A 20,816-nucleotide genomic window follows, 5' to 3' on the forward strand; every position below is an offset into this window, starting at 1 on the left:
TTGTTCTGTTAGAAGTAATAAAGGAGCTCTTCTCTCTCCGGTGACATGATGGAGGTGAGTATGGCGGGGGGGGGGGGGTTGTTCTGTTAGAAGTAATAAAGGAGCTCTTCTCTCTCCGGTGACATGACGGAGGTGAGTTTGGCGCGGGGGGGGGGGGGGTGGTTGTTCTGTTAGAAGTAATAAAGGAGCTCTTCTCTCTCCGGTGACATGACGGAGATGAGTTTGGTGCGGGGGGGAAGGGGGGGTTGTTCTGTTAGAAGTAATAAAGGAGCTCTTCTCTCCCCGGTGACATGACGGAGGTGTGTTTGGCGCGGGGGGGGGGGGGGGGGTGGTTGTTCTGTTAGAAGTAATAAAGGAGCTCTTCTCTCTCCGGTGACATGACGGAGGTGAGTTTGGTGCGGGGGGAGGGGTTGTTCTGTTAGAAGTAATAAAGGAGCTCTTCTCTCTCCGGTGACATGACGGAGGTGAGTTTGGCGAGGGGGGGGGGTTGTTCTGTTAGAAGTAATAAAGGAGCTCTTCTCTCTCCGGTGACATGACGGAGATGAGTTTGGTGCGGGGGGGGGGAGGGGTTGTTCTGTTAGAAGTAATAAAGGAGCTCTTCTCTCTCCGGTGACATGACGGAGGTGAGTATGGCGGGGGGGGGGGGGGGGTGTTCTGTTAGAAGTAATAAAGGAGCTCTTCTCTCTCCGGTGACATGACGGAGATGAGTTTGGTGCGGGGGGGGGGAGGGGTTGTTCTGTTAGAAGTAATAAAGGAGCTCTTCTCTCTCCGGTGACATGACGGAGGTGAGTTTGGTGCGGGGGGAGGGGTTGTTCTGTTAGAAGTAATAAAGGAGCTCTTCTCTCTCCGGTGACATGATGGAGGTGAGTATGGCGGGGGGGGGGGGGTTGTTCTGTTAGAAGTAATAAAGGAGCTCTTCTCTCTCCGGTGACATGACGGAGGTGAGTTTGGTGCGGGGGGAGGGGTTGTTCTGTTAGAAGTAATAAAGGAGCTCTTCTCTCTCCGGTGACATGATGGAGGTGAGTATGGCGGGGGGGGGGGGGTTGTTCTGTTAGAAGTAATAAAGGAGCTCTTCTCTCTCCGGTGACATGACGGAGGTGAGTTTGGCGCGGGGGGGGGGGGGGTGGTTGTTCTGTTAGAAGTAATAAAGGAGCTCTTCTCTCTCCGGTGACATGACGGAGATGAGTTTGGTGCGGGGGGGAAGGGGGGGTTGTTCTGTTAGAAGTAATAAAGGAGCTCTTCTCTCCCCGGTGACATGACGGAGGTGTGTTTGGCGCGGGGGGGGGGGGGGTGGTTGTTCTGTTAGAAGTAATAAAGGAGCTCTTCTCTCTCCGGTGACATGACGGAGGTGAGTTTGGTGCGGGGGGAGGGGTTGTTCTGTTAGAAGTAATAAAGGAGCTCTTCTCTCTCCGGTGACATGACGGAGGTGAGTTTGGCGAGGGGGGGGGGTTGTTCTGTTAGAAGTAATAAAGGAGCTCTTCTCTCTCCGGTGACATGACGGAGATGAGTTTGGTGCGGGGGGGGGGAGGGGTTGTTCTGTTAGAAGTAATAAAGGAGCTCTTCTCTCTCCGGTGACATGACGGAGGTGAGTATGGCGGGGGGGGGGGGGGGGGGGGTGTTCTGTTAGAAGTAATAAAGGAGCTCTTCTCTCTCCGGTGACATGACGGAGATGAGTTTGGTGCGGGGGGGGGGGAGGGGTTGTTCTGTTAGAAGTAATAAAGGAGCTCTTCTCTCTCCGGTGACATGATGGAGGTGAGTATGGCGGGGGGGGGGAGGGGTTGTTCTGTTAGAAGTAATAAAGGAGCTCTTCTCTCTCCGGTGACATGACGGAGATGAGTTTGGTGCGGGGGGGAGGGGTTGCTCTGTTAGAAGTAATAAAGGAGCTCTTCTCTCTCCGGTGACATGACGGAGGTGAGTATGGCGGGGGGGGGGGGGAGGGGTTGTTCTGTTAGAAGTAATAAAGGAGCTCTTCTCTCTCCGGTGACATGATGGAGGTGAGTTTGGCGCGGTGGGGGAGGGGGGGTTGTTCTGTTAGAAGTAATAAAGGAGCTCTTCTCTCTCTGGTGACATGACGGAGATGAGTTTGGCGCGGGGGGGGGAGGGGTTGTTCTGTTAGAAGTAATAAAGGAGCTCTTCTCTCTCCGGTGACATGACGGAGGTGAGTATGGCGGGGGGGGGGGGGGAGGGGTTGTTCTGTTAGAAGTAATAAAGGAGCTCTTCTCTCTCCGGTGACATGACGGAGATGAGTTTGGCGCGGGAGGGGGGGAGGGGACACCACACGGTGACACATGAAAGTGGCAGCTGGCGGATGTCAGTATTTGGTCAGGTGGGAAGAAGACGGCCAGGCTGAAAGCGAATCTTGTGCGGACGCAGAGTCACGGGATGCTACCTGCGGAGCGCTACATGAGGGGTTTTTTTCTGATCCCAGGCAAGAGAGAAAGACGATCCGAGTCATGAAGATAAAAATATCTGCGCACCGGACTGTGTGTCCGCAGACATGGAGGGACCGACCATCTCCCAAACCGGAGCTGAAACCTTACCTGGAGCGCTGTCACCGCGCCGGCGCTATTCTCAGCTATTCGATTCGTTCAGAAAATAAAAATAGACTCCGAGGATCAGACACACACGTGATGGTGGAGGACAATGCTATGGAGTAGACATGAGCACCGCCGAAAAATGTGTTTTAGTTTCACTCACTTTTTTTTCTCATTTTTCGAGTCATTTGTTATGATCGCAATTCGTAAATCCGAAAATTCATAAATTCGTAAATAAAAAAATCTGAAAATTTGAAAGAGTAACTAACTAATAATAACGAACTAATAATAACTTAACTATTAAATTATAAGTATTGGAAGTTCCTTTAAAATTTGTCTGTTAATGAACGCAATGAATACGAATTATCCGAAATAAAGAATGTCGCATCTAAACAAATGGAACAGAACAAATTAATAATAAATAATAATAAAAATAAGTTTTTATTATTATTGTTGTTTATTTTTATTAATTTGTTCCGTTCCATTTGTTTAGATGCGACATTCATCATTTCGGATAATTCGTATTCGTTCCTTATAAATTTGGCTGTTGGTGAACGTAACTTCCAATACCTATCATTTCATAGTTAGTAATAATTAAGTTATTATTAGTTAGTTATTATTTTAGAATTTCCGCATTTTTGATTATTCGAATTTACGAATATTCGGAAAAATTCATTGATCAGGTTTTACTTTAATTTGGATATTTCCGAATGAACGAATTTGTCGAAATTCGTTTAAAAAATCGCACATGTCTACTATGGAGGCTACAAACCTCCACCAGGAAAGGGAGACTTTAATATGTGTAGAGATGAGTTCCAGATAAATTGTTGTTCAGTCGTTAAGTCGCGTCCGACTCTTCGTGACTGCATGGACCAAAGCGCACCAGGCTTTTCTGTCCTCCACTGCCTCCAACAGCTTGCTTACCAACTTCAGCCCCCGAAGGTTTTACCCCCCTTTATGACCAGGAAATTTTTTGCGACACGGCACTGCATTACTTTAACTGACAATTGCAACAGTGTACCCAAATAAAATTGATATATGTAAAAAAAAAAAAAAAAACAAAAAAAACAATATTTTATTACTTTCTGCTATAAAACATCCAAAAATCGAATTTCTTCGTCAGTTTAGGCCGATCTGTATCCTGCTACATATTTTTGGTTAAATAAAATCCCAATAAGTGTATATTGATTGGTTTGCGCTAAAGTTATACCGTCTACAAACTAAGGCTGGGGTTGGCAATCTTTGACAGGTGGAGATCTACCTGAACAACATGGAAGAGATCACCGGGATATGGCGCCTTTTTTTTACAGTTACCACCGTTTTTTCCTCATGGACAGTGAATGGTGACAGTGGGGCAGTGGATGGTGACAGTGGATGGTGACAGTGGATGGTGACAGTGGATGGTGACAGTGGGGCAGTGGATGGTGACAGTGGATGGTGACAGTGGGGCAGTGGATGGTGACAGTGGGGCAGTGGTTGGTGACAGTGGGGTAGTGGATGGTGACAGTGGGGCAGTGGATGGTGACAGTGGATGGTGACAGTGGGGCAGTGGATGGTGTTAGTAGGGCAGTGGACGGTGACAGTGGGGTAGTGGATGGTGGTAGTGGATGGTGACAGTGGGGCAATGGACAGTGACAGTGGGCAGTGGATGGTGGGACAGTGACAGTGGGGCAGTGGATGGTGATCGTGGGATAGTGACAGTGGGGCAGTGGCTGGTGACAGTGGGGCAGTGGACAGTGACAGTGGATGGTGACAGTGGATGGTGACAGTGGGGTAGTGGATGGTGACAGTGGATGGTGACAGTGGATGGTGACAGTGGGGCAGTGGATGGTGTCAGTAGGGCAGTGACAGTGGGGCAGTGGATGGTGTTAGTAGGGCAGTGGCTGGTGACAGTGGGGCAGTGGATGGTGACAGTGGGGTAGTGGATGGTGACAGTGGATGGTGACAGTGGTTGGTGACAGTGGGGTAGTGGATGGTGTCAGTAGGGCAGTGACAGTGGGGCAGTGGATGGTGTTAGTAGGGCAGTGGCTGGTGACAGTGGGGCAGTGGCTGGTGACAGTGGGGCAGTGGATGGTGACAGTGGGGCAGTGGATGGTGACAGTGGATGGTGACAGTGGCAGTGGGGCAGTGGATGGTGGCAGTGGATGGTGACAGTGGCAGTGGGGCAGTGGATGGTGGCAGTGGATGGTGACAGTGGACGGTGACAGTGGGCAGTGGACGGTAACAGTAATCCGTGGATGGTGACAGTGAGATCCTGATCCTACGTTACCTTTTATCCTTGAGGTTGATGCTTCTGAGACTAGATTTGGCGCCCTTCTGTCCCAACGTCCCACCTCTGAGAGCGCTATGCATCCTTGTGGCTACTTTTCCAAGAAATTGTCACCTGTGGAGTGCAATTACGAGATTGGTGACAGAGAGCTGTTGGCGATCATTTTAGCCCTGACAGAATGGAGACATCTCCTCGAAGGTACCACTGTGCTGGTTCTCATTCTTACTGACCATAAGAATCTCACATTCTTGTCTGAGGCTAAACGTCTCTCTCCCAGAAGGGTGCGATGGGCTCTTTTCTTGTCTAGATTCAATCACATTGTCTCATTCTTACCCGGTACTAAGAATGTAAGGGCTGACGCTTTGTCACAACAATTTTCCTCCACTTCCAAGTTGGAGTCGGTTCCGGTTCCTGTGATTCCTCCTTATCGTATTCTGGCTACGATTCGCACCAGTCTCACTTGTCCTTTGGGTGACAGAATTCTTGCCACTCAGGTCCATGCTCCCCCTGAGAAACCTTGTGACCGCTGCTTTGTCCCAGAGAGTCTCCGTACTGCCGCGCTCCAGACTTACCAGTGAGCCAATCACACAAGCAGGAAATGGCATTTCAAGGGGGGACGTTCTGTATACCATCTGTGTACAGAACACCTCCAGGTGGCCATATTGCATTTTACAGGAAATTACAGCGGCTGCAGATTGAAAAGGTGTCAGGGCTGGGCCCAGGACTTCCTTCATTGAGCTGGCCACTCAGCTGTCAGCTAATTGCCAGCTCCTATCTCTCTCCACAGTGACTCACCTGTTGATGATATCCTGCTCGTCAGTCCTGCTTACTTAAGCCGTCCAGCCCACATGATCTCTGCCTTTGCCTTGGTCAACATCACAGAGGCTATCTCCTGCTCCTTTTAAAGACTTGCTTGGCTGACATTCCTTCTGGCTCCAGATCCTGCTTGCTGTTCCACTACGCTGATTCCTGGCCCCCTGACTTTCTGGCTTGTCTGACTATCCGTTCCAGTTACCGAACTTTGGCTATGTTTTGACTACGTTTGTTCTATTTACTTTTATTATTAAACAAGTGTGATTTAACTGTACTTCTGTCTAGGTCTGATTCATGGTGTCTGACAGGAAAGATAATTTTTAATAACCTTCAATTACAATATGACTTGTGTAGCAATTGTGTACACTAGATTATTTCAGGCACCCTATTTTTGCCTATGGAATCGTTCAAATCGGTGTGACTCCGACTTGCACCGATTTTGAAAAGGTTCCTGCACTATTTTGGGTGATTTCATGTGCAAATTGCTTAGACATCTGTGCATGAAGTCGCACAGATGTCGAGAAACCGCACATGAAATCACCCTGACCGGTGGCGTTGAACTCACGATGAAGTAGCCTGATTTCAAAACCGCATGCGATGTGAACCACGCCTAAAGGAGATGCTGACAGGAGGAGAGAGTGAAGAGGTGAGCTGTCCAGACTGGGGGAGGGACTAGATCTGTAAGTTTTACTGAACTGCAGCAGAGAAAATTCTGGTTTCCTCCCTTGCCAGACAGAGCTGTATAAATCCCAGGACAGAATGGACAGAAATGCAAATCCTTTGGCAGATAAAACAGGTTCGTTATGTGTTTTATCTGTGTATTTAACTTATTTCCTGCAGTTCATCTTTAAAGAGACCCTGTCAGGGCTATAAAGAACTGAAAAGGGCACCTCCCTGCAGAAGAAGAGATTTTATGGTCACCTCTCCGGTGGCCAGTGTCTCCTACATCACCTCCTTTCCAGCACTGCAGCCTCAATCAGACACTTTAGCATTCTGTGTGCCATGGTGCCTGGGTGCCCTACTACATTTGCTATGCTACTGCTGAGTCCTCTTGTGATGTAAGGTTGGAGGAAGGGACTACAGTGCATGGAGAAGGACACCGGTATCCCACACTTCCAGAAGACGGAGGCTGCTTTGCTGCAGTGGAGGGAAGGTGGGAGACATGGGCCACTGGAAAAGTGAGTATACAATCTCCTCTCTTAAGGGAGCTAACCATTCATGTTTCAGAGATCTGACAGGTCCTCTTTAAAGTGCAGTGACATGCTGTAAGTCACATCAGTCAGTTAAAATACATAGAAAAGGTGCACGGCGGACACTCCAAAACCACAGAGTGCCAATGATGAGTTGTGTGTTTGTCCTATGGCAGGTTTCAGGGAATGATGGGAGGTTGCCAGTGTCAGTACAGTGGGATGATGGGAATTTTTCTTTGCAGATTCTGGACAGGAAGAATAATGAGACGGAAGAACTGAAAGCTCTTTACAGAAACAAACAGAGTGAGAGTGAGGAGAACATCCGGAAGCTGGAGAAGAAAGGTACCAGTTGTGTGTTATTGCAGTCCACTATAGTCTCTAAGGGTGTGTACACCTCCTCCTATGCTGCCCGCCATGCTCTTGGGTGTGTCCCCCTCCTCCTATGCTGCCCGCCATACCATGGGGTGTGTTCCCCACTCCTAAGCCCTTGTCACGCTCCAGGATACATGCACACCATGTATCTCCATTCTCCTATGCTGCCTGCCATGGTCTGTATTGTATAACGTTCCCTCCTAGTCTATCTGTACAGTTATCTAGAATATCTAGACTTCCCAAAGTGAGATGTGTGCTGTGAGGATGCTTAGCAGTGCTTGGCATTTCTTAGTAGAATCGGTGGAGCCCATAAGAGAGACTTCTATAGTAGAACTGGTGGAGCCCATAGGAAAGACTTCCATAGTAGAACTGGTGGAGCCCACAAGAGAGACTTTCATAGTAGAACTGGTGGAGCCCACAAGAGAGACTTTCATAGTAGAACTGGTGGTGCCCACAAGAGAGACTTACATAGTAGAACTGGTGGAGCCCACAAGAGAGACTTTCATAGTAGAACTGGTGGAGCCCATAGGAGAGACTTCCATAGTAGAACTGGTGGAGCCCATAGGAGAGACTTCCATAGTAGAACTGGTGGAGACCGTAGGAGAGACTTCCATAGTAGAAATGGTGGAGCCCGTAGGAGAGACTTCCATAGTAGAACTGGTGGAGACCGTAGGAGAGACTTCCATAGTAGAAATGGTGGAGCCCGTAGGAGAGACTTCCATAGTAGTACTGGTGGAGCCTGTAGGAGAGACTGCCATAGTAGACCTGGTGGAGCCTGTAGCAGAGACTTCCATAGTAGAACTGGTGGAGCCCATAAGAGAGACTTCCATAGTAGAAATTGTGGAGCCCGTAGGAGAGACTTCCATAGTAGAAATGGTGGAGCCCGTAGGAGAGACTTCCATAGTAGTACTTGTGCAGCCTGTAGGAGGAACTGCCATAGTAGAACTGGTGGAGCCCATAAGAGAGACTTCCATAGTAGAACTGGTGGAGCCCATAAGAGAGACTTCCATAGTAGAAATGGTGGAGCCTGTAGGAGAGACTTCCATAGTGGAACTGGTGGAGCTTACATGAGAGACTTCCATAGTAGAACTGGTGGAGCCCACAAGAGAGAATTTCATAGTAGAACTGGTGGAGCCCATAGGAGAGACTTCCATAGTAGACCTGGTGGAGCCCGTAGGAGAGACTTTCATAGTAGAAATGGTGGGGCCCATAGGAGAAACTTCCATAGTAGAACTGGTGGAGCCCATAAGAGAGACTCCCATAGTAGAACTATAGTATCTTCTGATAGTATTATGCAGGAATAAGCTCATTCTAGTAATCACTATCAGTCAGTAATGGGAGTATGGTGTTGGAAAATGTCCTCTATGGAGGAATGTGGTGTCCACTTTGGAGAAGGTATGTTGTGACAGTGCAGGGCCCTACCATATCTCTCAGTGCTGCAGTATAACTCCAGAGGTACTTTCCTCTAACTTATGATTGAATAGATTGTATGGGAACCTCTGACCCGGACAGTTGTTCACATCCTACCAATACATCTCTATCTTATACCAAATAGACTTACGAAAGGTCCACTCATTTCATATATTTCTCTGTATACCAGTGCAGACCCTCCTGCGCGAATCCCAGATCATCCGAGAGACAAAGGAGGCCCAGATCCTGGAGCTGAAGAAGATGTGTGAGCAGAGCACTGAAAGCCTGAAAAATGAATGGGAGAAGAAGGTGACTCCATCCACTATCTTATCGTATATATATATATCGTATGTGGGAGGCTGTGATTATAGACTGTATGTCTACACCCTGTATAATGGCCTCCATTACCTTGGATTTAGAAATGCAAGGCTGTAATTATAAGTTGATTTATACCATATAACAGCCTTGCAGACCATATTAGAAGTGGGCTGGGGAAGGCTTCTCTGGTCTGTTAGCTATAGTGGTCCTTACAGATAGAGAATAATTGCAGGCTAATGACAACTTTGGGCTGGGGAATGTTCCTCTGGTCTGTAAGGTATAGCGGTATTTATGGATGGAGAATAATTGCAGACTGATGTCAGATTTGGGCTTGGGAAGGTTCTTCCAATCTGTTAGGTATAGCGTCGTTTTACAGGTACCGAATAATTCCAGACCAGGGTTAGGTTTGTGCTGGGGAATGTTCCTCTGATCTGTTAGGCATGGCAGTGCTTTATGGATTGGGAAATAATTCCAGACCAATGTTAGATTTGGACTGGGGAAGGTTCTTCTGGTCTGTTAGGTATAGTGATACTTTAGAGATGCAGTATATCAGACTGGGGGCAGGCGTGGGCTGGGGAAGGTTCCTCTGGTCTGTTAAGTATAGCAATCCTTTATGGATTGAGAAAAATTGCAGAACAATGTCGGATTTGGGCTGGGAAAGGTTCCTCTGATTGATTCTTCTGTATTCCTTCATAGCTTTATATGGCTGTTGCTGACATGGAGCAAGAGAAGTTTGAGTTGCAGAAGAAACACACAGAAAACATCCAGGAACTGCTCGATGACACCAACTCCAGACTTCTAAAGATGGAATCAGACTATGTGTCCCAAACAAAGTCTACAGTAAGTACGGTATTTACTATTCTGGAAATACATCTTGTGAGAGCTGTTCACTGCCAACCAGACAGAGCAAAAATATCAGGAAGAGGACCTGTCTATGATATAGACAGGGGTTGTTTATCCTGCATTTGACAGATGCACATCATTGCAGGTCATCAGATTCCCTTTGACTTCAATGCTATACATCAACTTCCAGCTAATTGTGATTGTGATTGTGAAAGAACGTGATATACCGGAAATGGAAGATCTCACAGCGGCCCTTAGGGACAACACCTCTAATGCCCCGTACACACGGTCGGATTTTCCGATGGAAAATGTCAGTTCGGAGCGTGTTGTCGGAAATTCCGACCGTGTGTGGGCTCCATCGGACATTTTCCATCGGATTTTCCGACACACAAAGTTTGAGAGCAGGAGATAAAATTTTCCGACAACAAAATCCGTTGTCGGAAATTCCGATCGTGTGTACACAAATCCGACGGACAAAGTGCCACGCATGCTCAGAATAAATAAAGAGATGAAAGCTATTGGCCACTGCCCCGTTTATAGTCCCGACGTACGTGTTTTACGTCACCGCGTTTAGAACGATCGGATTTTCCGACAACTTTGTGTGACCGTGTGTATACAAGACAAGTTTGAGCCAACATCCGTCGGAAAAAATCCTAGGATTTTGTTGTCGGAATGTCCGAACAAAGTCCGACCGTGTGTACGGGGCATAAGTGAATGAGAAATGGCTTTACTGGAACGACTTTAAATAAACCTCCAGATACAATCAAAGGTTGTGCGTCATAATTTCCTTGGCTTTGACCTGGTTCTGTGCCGGGGACCCAGTAGGATGGTATCCTGACCCATATACATACCTACCTGTAGATAGGACTAGGTTATGACTTCCATCTCCTCCACAATATACCTCTTTCCCCCCTTTAGTTTTTCACCTTATGCCTCCCCCCTTTTTATTTTTTATTTTCAGTTGCTTCTATTTCCCACATTGATGAGCCGATCCCCCCGAAGGGCAGGCCATGCTCTCATTATAGACCTTTCACCTTTCCCCTGCACTTACTCCACCTATTATACCCTACCCAGTTTAGTTCCTTTTGTTTCTGGTTAAAAAGTCGGGTATCATCGCAACATCTAGAATATGTTTTTTTATGTACCAGAGGTTGCAATGGCTTTGTGACACCAAGACCATCTATGGTTTTTGTGCCACCCGATTTCTTGTATTACTGAGAATTGTGACATGTTCTTCCTGCTGCTTATTAATTGTACAACATCTCGGAGTTTGGTGTATGTGATGTCGCCCTTCCTTGAAGGAGAAGTACAGCCAAAGCTCATTTGTCTGCACTCCTGCGGATCACAGATGTGCAGTTCGTTCTGCATTCCTGTGACCCGTTTTCAGCAGACAAGGGGCTGAGGCCCGCTGACGTCAGAGCCGGTCCAGGGTGGGGGGAGCCTACAACCCTACAAAGCCTACAACCCTACAAAGCCTACAACCCTACAAAGCTTACAACCCTACAAAGCCTACAACCCTACAAAGCTTACAACCCTACAAAGCCTACAACCCTACAAAGCCTACAACCCTACAAAGCCTACAACCCTACAAAGCCTACAACCCTACAAAGCTTACAACCCTACAAAGCCTACAACCCTACAAAGCTTACAACCCTACAAAGCCTACAACCCTACAAAGCCTACAACCCTACAAAGCCTACAATCCTACAAAGCCTACAACCCTACAAAGCCTACAACCCTACAAAGCCTACAACCCTACAAAGCCTACAATCCTACAAAGCCTACAACCCTACAAAGCCTACAACCCCACAAAGCCTACAACCCTACAAAGCCTACAACCCCACAAAGCCTACAACCCTACAAAGCCTACAACCCTGGACTGGTACCTGGCTCAGCCTCTCAGCGAGCCATTGAGAGCCTAAGCCAGCCGCTCCCTCCTCCTCCACAGCCCAGCGCTCCAGTGAGCTTGGGGGGATGGGGGGGGCAGAGCAGACAGCAGTGACTGACAGTCTCCAGCTCTCTGTTCATGGAGCTCTGAGAAACAATCAGCGGTGTTTGATCGCTTAGTTCTCAGACTTCGAGGCGGGTGAGGGGGGGTGGGGACACAGATGTAGCATCCACCTATGTAAGTATGATTCTTAACAAAAAAAAAAAAACACCTCTGGGATCCCTTTAGATGCGCATGTTCCAGGGAGGTAGCTGGACACTGGTGTGGACTTGAACTATGCATTTTGTGTATCAGCTGCTTAATTACATTTTCAGACCTGTTTCTAGAATAATAATCAAACAACTGACCAGCACAGCTAAAGTCTACATCATCCAGAGGCCTGCAGGGAGGAACATGCTCGTCCAAAGGGTTACCAGGGATCTGTTCTTTAACTTGGGCTTACCATTCATCATCATTTACACTCTCTGCTCTCAGTGCATGTGATTGTATGACTACAAACAGCGGTATGAAGAGTGCAGAATACATTCTAGACACCGGCATAAAGGAGATAAATGCAGATGGGGATCTCAGGAATGATTGTAAGGTATTTATGGGAATTGTATGTACTCAGAATTCTAAAGAAAAAGCTCCTGCTGCTGTCAATCAAATCCTATGAAGAGGGAGCAGGGGGCAGGGTCAAGTTGCTCTGTGTGTGTCTATAGATGTACATAGTGGGGCCCGGCAATGAGCCTGCACATGTACCATCATAGAAAGCGTCCTCCTATGGTGGTAACCGCAAGAAGAGGATTCCAGTGCGAATGTACTGGATGATGTCACCGCCCACCAGCCAATCATGAAGCCAAAAACCCAGCACCTGGAGACAAAATTACAGTGACCGGCGAGGGGTGTACAGTGCCTTGAAAAAGTATTCATACCCCTTGAAATTTCCCACATCTTGTCATGTTACAACCAAAAACGTAAATGTATTTTATTGGGATTTTATGTGATAGACCAACACAAAGTGTCACATAATTGTGAAGTGGAAGGAAAATGATAAATGATCCAAATAAATATGTGAAAAGTGTGGGGGGGGGAGGGGGCATTTGTATGGCGCCCCCCGGAGTCAATACTTTGTAGAACCCCCTTTCTCTACAAGTCTTTTTGGGGATGTCTCTACCAGCTTTGCACATCTAGAGAGGACATTTCTGCCCATTCTTCTTTGTAAAATATCTCAAGTTCTGTCAGATTGGATGGAGAGCGTCTGTGAACAGCAATTTTCAAGTCTTGCCACAGATTCTCAATGTGATTTAGGTCTGGACTGTGACTGGGCCATTCTAACACATGAATATGCTTTGATCTAAACCATTCCATTGTAGCTCTGGCTGGATGTTTCGGGTCGTTGTCCTGCTGGAAGGTGAACCTCCGCCCCAGTCTCAAGTCTTTTGTAGACTCTAACAGGTTTTCTTCTAAGATTGTCCTGTATTTGTCTCCATCCATCTTCCCATCAACTCTGACCAGCTTCCCTGTCCCTGCTGAAGAAAAGCATCCCCACCACATGATGCTGCCACCACCATGTTTCACGGTGGGGATGGTGTGTTCAGGGTGATGTACAGTGTTAGTTTTCCCCACACATAACGTTTTACTTTTAAGCCATAAAAGTTGAATTTTTGTCTCAGCTGACCAGATCACCTTCTTCCACATGTTTGTTGTGTCCCCCACATGGCTTCTCACAAACTACAAACAGGACTTCTTATGACTTTCTTTCACCAATGTCTTTCTTCTTGTCACTCTTCCATAAAGGGCAGATTTGTGGAGAACACGACTAATAGTTGTCCTGTGGACAGATTCTCCCACCTGAGCTGTGGATCTCTGCAGCTCCTCCAGAGTTACCATGGACCTCTTGGCTCTTCTCTGATGAATGCTCTCCTTGCCCGGCCGGTCAGTTTAGGTGGACGGCCATGTCTTGGTAGGTTTGCAGTTGTGCCATACTCTTTCCATTTTCCGATGATGGATTGAACAGAGCTCCGTGAGATGGTCAAAGCTTGGGAGATTTTTTTATAACCTAACCCTGCTTTATACTTCTCCACAACTTTATCCCTGACCTGTCTGGTGTGTTCCTTGGCCTTCATGATGCTGTTTGTTCACTAAGGTTCTCTAACAAACCTCTGAGGGCTTCACAGAACAGCTGTATTTATACTGAGATTACATTACACACAGGTGGGCTCTATTTACTAATTAGGTGACTGGAATAACTGTGTGGTTAGCCTCAGCAACTGCCCAACGTCCTCACCCCTTCCCCTTTTTCTCTATATCCATTTGGATGATGGTACTTTGTTTTGTTTAGGTAAATCTTATTATGTGAGGCTATACTCAAATTTAATCCTGTATAATTAGGTGACCTCTGAAGACAATTGGTTCCACTAGATTTTAGTTAGGGGTATCAGAGTAAAGGGGGCTGAATACAAATACCCCTCCCCCACACTTTTCACATATTTATTTGTATCATTTATCATTTTCCTCTCTAGATGTGCAAAGCTGGTAGAGACATCCCCAAAAAGACTTGTAGAGAAAGGGGGTTCTAAAAAGTATTGACTCCAGGGGGCGCCATACAAATGCCCCTCCCCCACACTTTTCACATATTTATTTGTATCATTTATCATTTTCCTTCCACTTCACAATTATGTGACACTTTGTGTTGGTCTATCACATAAAATCCCAATAAAATACATTTACGTTTTTGGTTGTAACATGACAAGATGTGGGAAATTTCAAGGGGTATGAATACTTTTTCAAGGCGCTGTAACTGTCGCTTTGCTGGAAGGGGGGAGGTGAGTATATTTTCGGAGTTTAGTTCCACTTCCTTGGCCCTTTGGTCCCATATAAGTGACTTGGTGCTCCGTGTCCTGGAATCGGCTCTCTACTTGGGTATATTGGTGCCGAGGTTGGTGGGGGTGGGGGGGGGGTCGTGGCATTTCAGGTATGTACCATGTGGCAATTTCCATATTTCGAAGGGCGACCAATCAACATGCAGCTGAGTTCTTTGATATCCTGTCCTTTGAATTATTTCCCACCCTCAGATGATGGCACCTAATCCACCCATCGAGCGCGCCGGTGCGCTTGTCCTTATATCCGTTATGTGACGGTCGCGGTAGAGGCGGGGGATGAGCTGCCACGTCGTGGCGTCTAATCTTCCTCTGATAACAGGTGCGGGGTAACAGCGTGCGCGTTGTGAAGAAAGATCTGTTAAACGCAGCCCCGCCGTCGGCGGAGGAGATCATAGCCGTGGAGCGGGTTTGGCACGGCGGCCGGCGGTTTTGAAGTGTAAAGGCGCCGTGTGCGTGTTTATAAAGGGCGGCCGCCCAGAAATCTGATTTTTTGGCTAATGAACGCAGCATTGAGGAATTAGCAGCGGCGCTGTGCCGTTGGCAGGGATAAACGCGGGGAAAGGCTGGACTCACACCGTCCGCCTGATTGAATTCGCGGATCCGTCGGAGCGGAGGGGCTCGCCGCGTGCCTCCCGATTTAATAATTAAACAAGGTGGAGTTCAAGGCATGGAGGGAGATGAAAGCGCAAACTGTCACTGCAAATTATTTTCTGTCTTTCTGTTGATATTTCAGACAACTCCCCCCCCCCCCTCCCCTCCCCCCCCCCCACCATCCTTTCTTCTCCCCAAACCGCCGCTGTGCTCTTTATTGCCAGCCGCGCCGACAGCCATTTGTCTTTCTTATTTAGCTATTGACAATAACGTTATTTCTCATTCCCCTGCGCGGGACGTTATCTCTTGTGCGCCTCCAGATAGCAGCGATAATTCCTACGCCTCCGTTTATCGAACGTGCAGCGCCGGGACCGCCATCCAACTCTTTGAAAGAACAATGCTAAACAACAATTATAAACCCCCGTCCCTGAAACGCGTGACTTCAAAGTGCGGAATCTTTAAGTGATAATTCTTCCATCTGCTTTTTGCCGTTTGTTCGGTAGCCGATCGGGATTGTTGTAGGAGTGGCGGGAGCCAAGCCATTGTTAATAGAGATCCGGAGACCTGAACTGAGATGAGAGCGGAACAGCAAAGCACAGTCACTGCGCAGCACCCAGAATCTGGATCCAGATTTATTAATGAGGAAATAGTGCTGCCTCTAAATCACATGTGTCAAATGCAAGGCCCATGGGGCGAAACCAGCCCTCCGGGCAATTTCATGTGGCCCTCACACCCAGGGAGAGGGTGGAAGTGCCATGTGAATAGTAGCACACCGTTGAACTCTGCACTCTGTACGTAGCGCACTGTTGAACTCTGCACTTTGTAGGTAGCGCACCCCTGAACTCTGCCCTCTGTACGTAGCACACCCCTAATCTCTGCATTCTGTACGTAGCACACCCCTGAACTCTGCATGTAGCGCATCTCTAAACTCTGCACTCTGTACGTAGCGCATCCCTGAACTCTGCACTCTGTACGTAGCGCATCCCTGAACTCTGCACTCTGTACTTAGCACATCCCTGAACTCTGTACGTAGCGCACCCCTAAACTCTGCACTCTGTACATAGCGCACCCCTGAACTCTGTACGTAGTGCATTCCTGAACTCTGCGCTCTGTACATAGTGCACCCCTGAACTCTGCGCACTGTACGTAGCGCACCCCTAATCTCTGCATTCTGTACGTAGCGCACTCCTGAACTCTGCATGTAGCACACCCCTGAACTCTGCACTCTTTACGTAGCACACCTCTGAACTCTGCACTCTATACACAGCGCACCCCTGAACTCTGCACTTTGTAGGTAGCGTACTCCTGAACTCTGCATGTAGAGCATCTCTGAACTTTGCACTCGGTACGTAGCGCATTCCTGAACGCTGCACCCTGTACGTAGCACACCCCTGAACTCTGCACTATGTAAGTAGGGCACCCCTGAACTCTGCACTCTGTACATAGCACACCCCTAAACTCTGTACGTAGCGCACCCCTGAATTCTGTACGTAGCACATCCCTGAACTCTGCACTCTGTACATAGCGTATCCCTGAACTCTGCACTCTGTACCTAGCAGCCCCTGAACTCTACATTCTGTACATAGCGCACCCCTGAATCTGCATGTGGCGCACCCTGAACTCTACACTCTGTACGTAGCACACCCCTGAACTCTGCATGTAGCGAATCCCTGAACTCTGCTCTCTAAACGTAGCGTACCCCTCAACTCTGAACCATGTACATAGCACTCCCTTGAACTCTGCACGTAGTGCATCCCTGAATTCTGCACTCTATACATAGCACACCCCTAATCTCTGCATTCTGTATGTAGCGCACTCCTAATCTCTGCATTCTGTACACAGTGCACCCCTGAACTCTGCATTCTGTATGTAGCACACCCCTGATCTCTGCACTTTGTAGGTAGCGAACCCCTTAACTCTGCACTCTGTAAGTAGCGCACCCCTGAACTCTCTACGTAGCACATCCCTGAACTCTGCACTCTGTACATAGCGCACCCCTAATCTCTGCATTCTGTACGTAGCGCACCCCTGAACTCTGCATGTAGCGCACCCCTAATCTCTGCATTCTGTACGTAGCGCACCCCTGAACTCTGTACATAGCACATCCCTGAACTCTGCACTCTGTACATAGCGCATCTCTAATCTCTGCATTCTGTACGTTACGCACCCCTGAACTCTGCATGTGGCGTACCCCTGAGCTCTGCATTCTGTGCGTAGTGCACCCCTGAACTCTGCCCTCTGTACGCAGTGCACCCCTGAACTCTGCATGTAGTGTATCCCTGAACTGTGCTCTCTATATGTAGCGTACCCCTGTAATCTGCACTCTGTACGTAGCGCACCCATGAACTCTGCACTCTGCATGTAATGCATTCCCTAAACTCTGCACTCTGAACATAGCGCACCCCTCAACTCTGCACCATGTACATAGCACACCTCTGAACTCTGCACATAGTGCATCCCTGAACCCTGCATTCTGAACATAGCGCATGTAGTACACCCCTGAACTCTGCACTCTGTACGTAGCCTACTGCTGAACTCTGCACTCTGTACTTATCGCACCCCTGAACTCTGTACGTAGCACACCCCTAAACTCTGCACTCTATACATAGTGCACCCCTGAACTCTGCACTCTGTACATAGCGCACCCCTAATTTCTGCATTCTGTGTGTAGCGCACTCCTGAACTCTGTACATAGCACACCCCTGAATTCTGCATGTAATGCATCCCTGAACTCTGCACCCCTGAACTCTGCACTCTGTACATAGCGCACCGCAGAACTCTGTGTGTAACGCATTTCTAAACTCCGCACATAACGCACTCCTGGTATTTATTGCCCCTTTAAGATCCTTCCACTGCAATTTGACCATACCCACTGTTCAGTGCGGTTTGGTGGGGGGCCAACACAAAGTGACACATAATTGTGAAGTTGAAGGAAAATGATAAATGATACAAATAAATATATGAAAAGTGTGGGGTGGCATTTGTATGGCGCCCCCTGGAGTCAGTACTTTGTAGAACCCCCAAACATCGTGTGGCCTTCAGATTAGCACAACAGTGCATAGAGAGCTCCATGGAATGGGTTTCCATGGCCGAGCAGTTGCGTCCAAGCCTTCACCAAGTGCAATGCAAAGCGTCGGATGGAGCGGTGTAATGCACGCCGGCACTGGACTACACAGGTGGAAAGTTTGGTGGAGGGGTGATTATGGTGGGGGGTTGTTCAGGGGCGAGTTTGGGATGGAGGAACTTGACTGGCCTGCACCGAGTCCTGACCTCAACCCGATAGAACACCTATAGGATGAATTAGAGCAGAGACTTTGAGCCAGGCCTTCTTGTCCAACATCAGTTTCTGACCTCACAAATGCTCTTCTGGAAGAATGGTCAAACATTCCCATAGACACCCTCCTAAACCTTGTGGAAGGCCTTCCCAGAAGAGTTGAAGCTGTAAATAAATAAATTATAGCTGCAAAGGGTGGAGCCAACTCAATATTGAACCCTATGGACTAACACTGGGAGGCCATTAAAGTTCATGTGCGTTTAAAGGCAGGCGTCCCAATACTTTTGGTAATATATTGTATATACTGATGTAGGACAGCTATTGGCACCATTGGTGGTGAACATGGCCCACATTTAAGTGGACAAGGTAAAGAACACATGATTTATAACGGACGCCTCTTTTCCAGGCACAGACGATGAAGGAACTGGAGGTCCGAGTTCAGCAGCTGACAGTGGAGGCGGAGAATAACGCTCTACATCGGCAGAGGCTGTCACAGGAGAAGGCCGAGCTGGAGGCTGCATATCAGACTGCCAATGGAGAACTACTGCAGCTACAGACCAGGTGGGTGAGGGGTTCAAAGAGGTTCAAAGAGGTAGACATGAGAAGACAAAATGTGATCATCTTCATCAACTGGTCAATGACCAAAACAGAGAATTCAGCTGCAGAAGGGGCTCTTTCCTGTAAGAGCTGTAAAAATGTGACATGGTCGTCTACAGGAACTGATTTTAGCCGTTAAATTAGATTGTTTATAACAAAGGGATTTTCCTCAATACAATACAAAGAGTTACAGAGCATCCGGAAAGTATTCACAGCACTTGGGGTTTTCCAAATTTGTTATGTTACAGCCTTATTCCAAAATGGATCAAATCCATTATTTTCCTCAAAATTCGTCAGACAATCCCCCGTAATAATGACCTGAAAGAAGTTTGTTGGAAATCTTTGCAAATTTATAAAAAATTTAAAAAACAGGAAAAAATCCCAAGTATCACAGGCTCCTCCCATGTACATAAGTATCACAGACTCCTCCCATGTACATAAGTATCACAGACTCCTCCCATGTACATAATTATCACAGACTCCTCCCATGTACATAAGTATCACAGACTCCTCCCATGTACATAAGTATCACAGGCTCCTCCCATGTACATAAGTATCACAGGCTCCTCCCATGTACATAAGTATCACAGACTCCTCCCATGTACATAAGTATCACAGACTCCTCCCATGTACATAAGTATCACAGACTCCTCCCATGTACATAAGTATCACAGGCTCCTCCCATGTACATAAGTATCACAGACTCCTCCCATGTACATAAGTATCACAGGCTCCTCCCATGTACATAAGTATCACAGACTCCTCCCATGTACATAAGAATCACAGACTCCTCCCATGTACACAAGTATCACAGGCTCCTCCCATGTACATAAGTATCACAGACTCCTCCCATGTACAGAAGTATCACAGGCTCCTCCCATGTACATAAGAATCACAGACTCCTCCCATGTACATAAGTATCACAGGCTCCTCCCATGTACATAAGTATCACAGACTCCTCCCATGTACACAAGTATCACAGACTCCTCCCATGTACATAAGTATCACAGACTCCTCCCATGTACATAAGTATCACAGGCTCCTCCCATGACACTCAGAATTGAGCTCAGGTGCCTCCTGTTTCCACTGATCATCCTTGAGATGTTTCTACAACTTGATTGGAGTCCACCTGTGGTAAATTCAGGTGATTGGACATGATTTGGAAAGACACACACCTGTCTATAGAAGGTCCCACAGGTAACAGTGCATGTCAGAGCACAAACCAAGCCATCAAGTCCAAGGAATTGTCTGTAGACCTCGGAGACAGGATTGTATGGAGGCACAGATCGGGGGAAGGGTACAGAAACATTTCTGCAGCATTGAAGGTCCCAATGAGCACAGTGGTCTCCATCATCTGTAAACGAAAGTAGTTTGGAACCAGCAGGACTCTTCCTAGAGCGGACTGCCCGGCCAAACTGAGCGATCGGGGAGAAGGACCTTAGTCAGGGAGGTGACCAAGAACCCGATGGTCACTCTGACAGAGCTCCAGCATTGTTCTGTGGAGAGAGGAGAACCTTCCAGAAGTACAACCATCTCTGCAGCCGTCCACCAATCAGGCCTGTATGGTAGAGCGGCCAGACGGAAGACACTCCTCAGTAAAAGGCACATGACAGCCCCCCTGGAGTTTGTCAAAAGGCACCTGAAGGAATCTCAGACAATTAGAAACAAAATTCTCTGGTCTGATGAAACAAAGATTGAACTCTTTGGCCTGAATGGCAAGCGTTGTGTCTGGAGGATAACAGGCACCACTCATCACCTGGCCAATACCATCCCTACAGTGAAGCATGGTGGTG

At 47.7% G+C, this 20,816-nt stretch overlaps 1 protein-coding gene across 1 annotated transcript in view; it reads left to right on the top strand.

The window, feature by feature from the left end:
- The window catches only part of LOC141114264 (centrosomal protein of 112 kDa-like), a gene marked incomplete at its 5' end in the record, with an annotated part of 269,004 nt that overhangs the window by 90,174 nt on the left and 158,014 nt on the right, over positions 1 to 20,816 (top strand). Inside the window, 4 exon segments of the mRNA XM_073607849.1 lie at positions 7,049 to 7,148; positions 8,779 to 8,897; positions 9,603 to 9,746; positions 18,833 to 18,987. Coding sequence (XP_073463950.1) covers positions 7,049 to 7,148; positions 8,779 to 8,897; positions 9,603 to 9,746; positions 18,833 to 18,987 — 518 coding nt within the window.

Source organism: Aquarana catesbeiana, linkage group LG12, assembly GCF_042186555.1.
Source record: "Aquarana catesbeiana isolate 2022-GZ linkage group LG12, ASM4218655v1, whole genome shotgun sequence".
In the NCBI taxonomy this organism is placed as follows: Eukaryota; Metazoa; Chordata; class Amphibia; order Anura; family Ranidae; genus Aquarana; species Aquarana catesbeiana.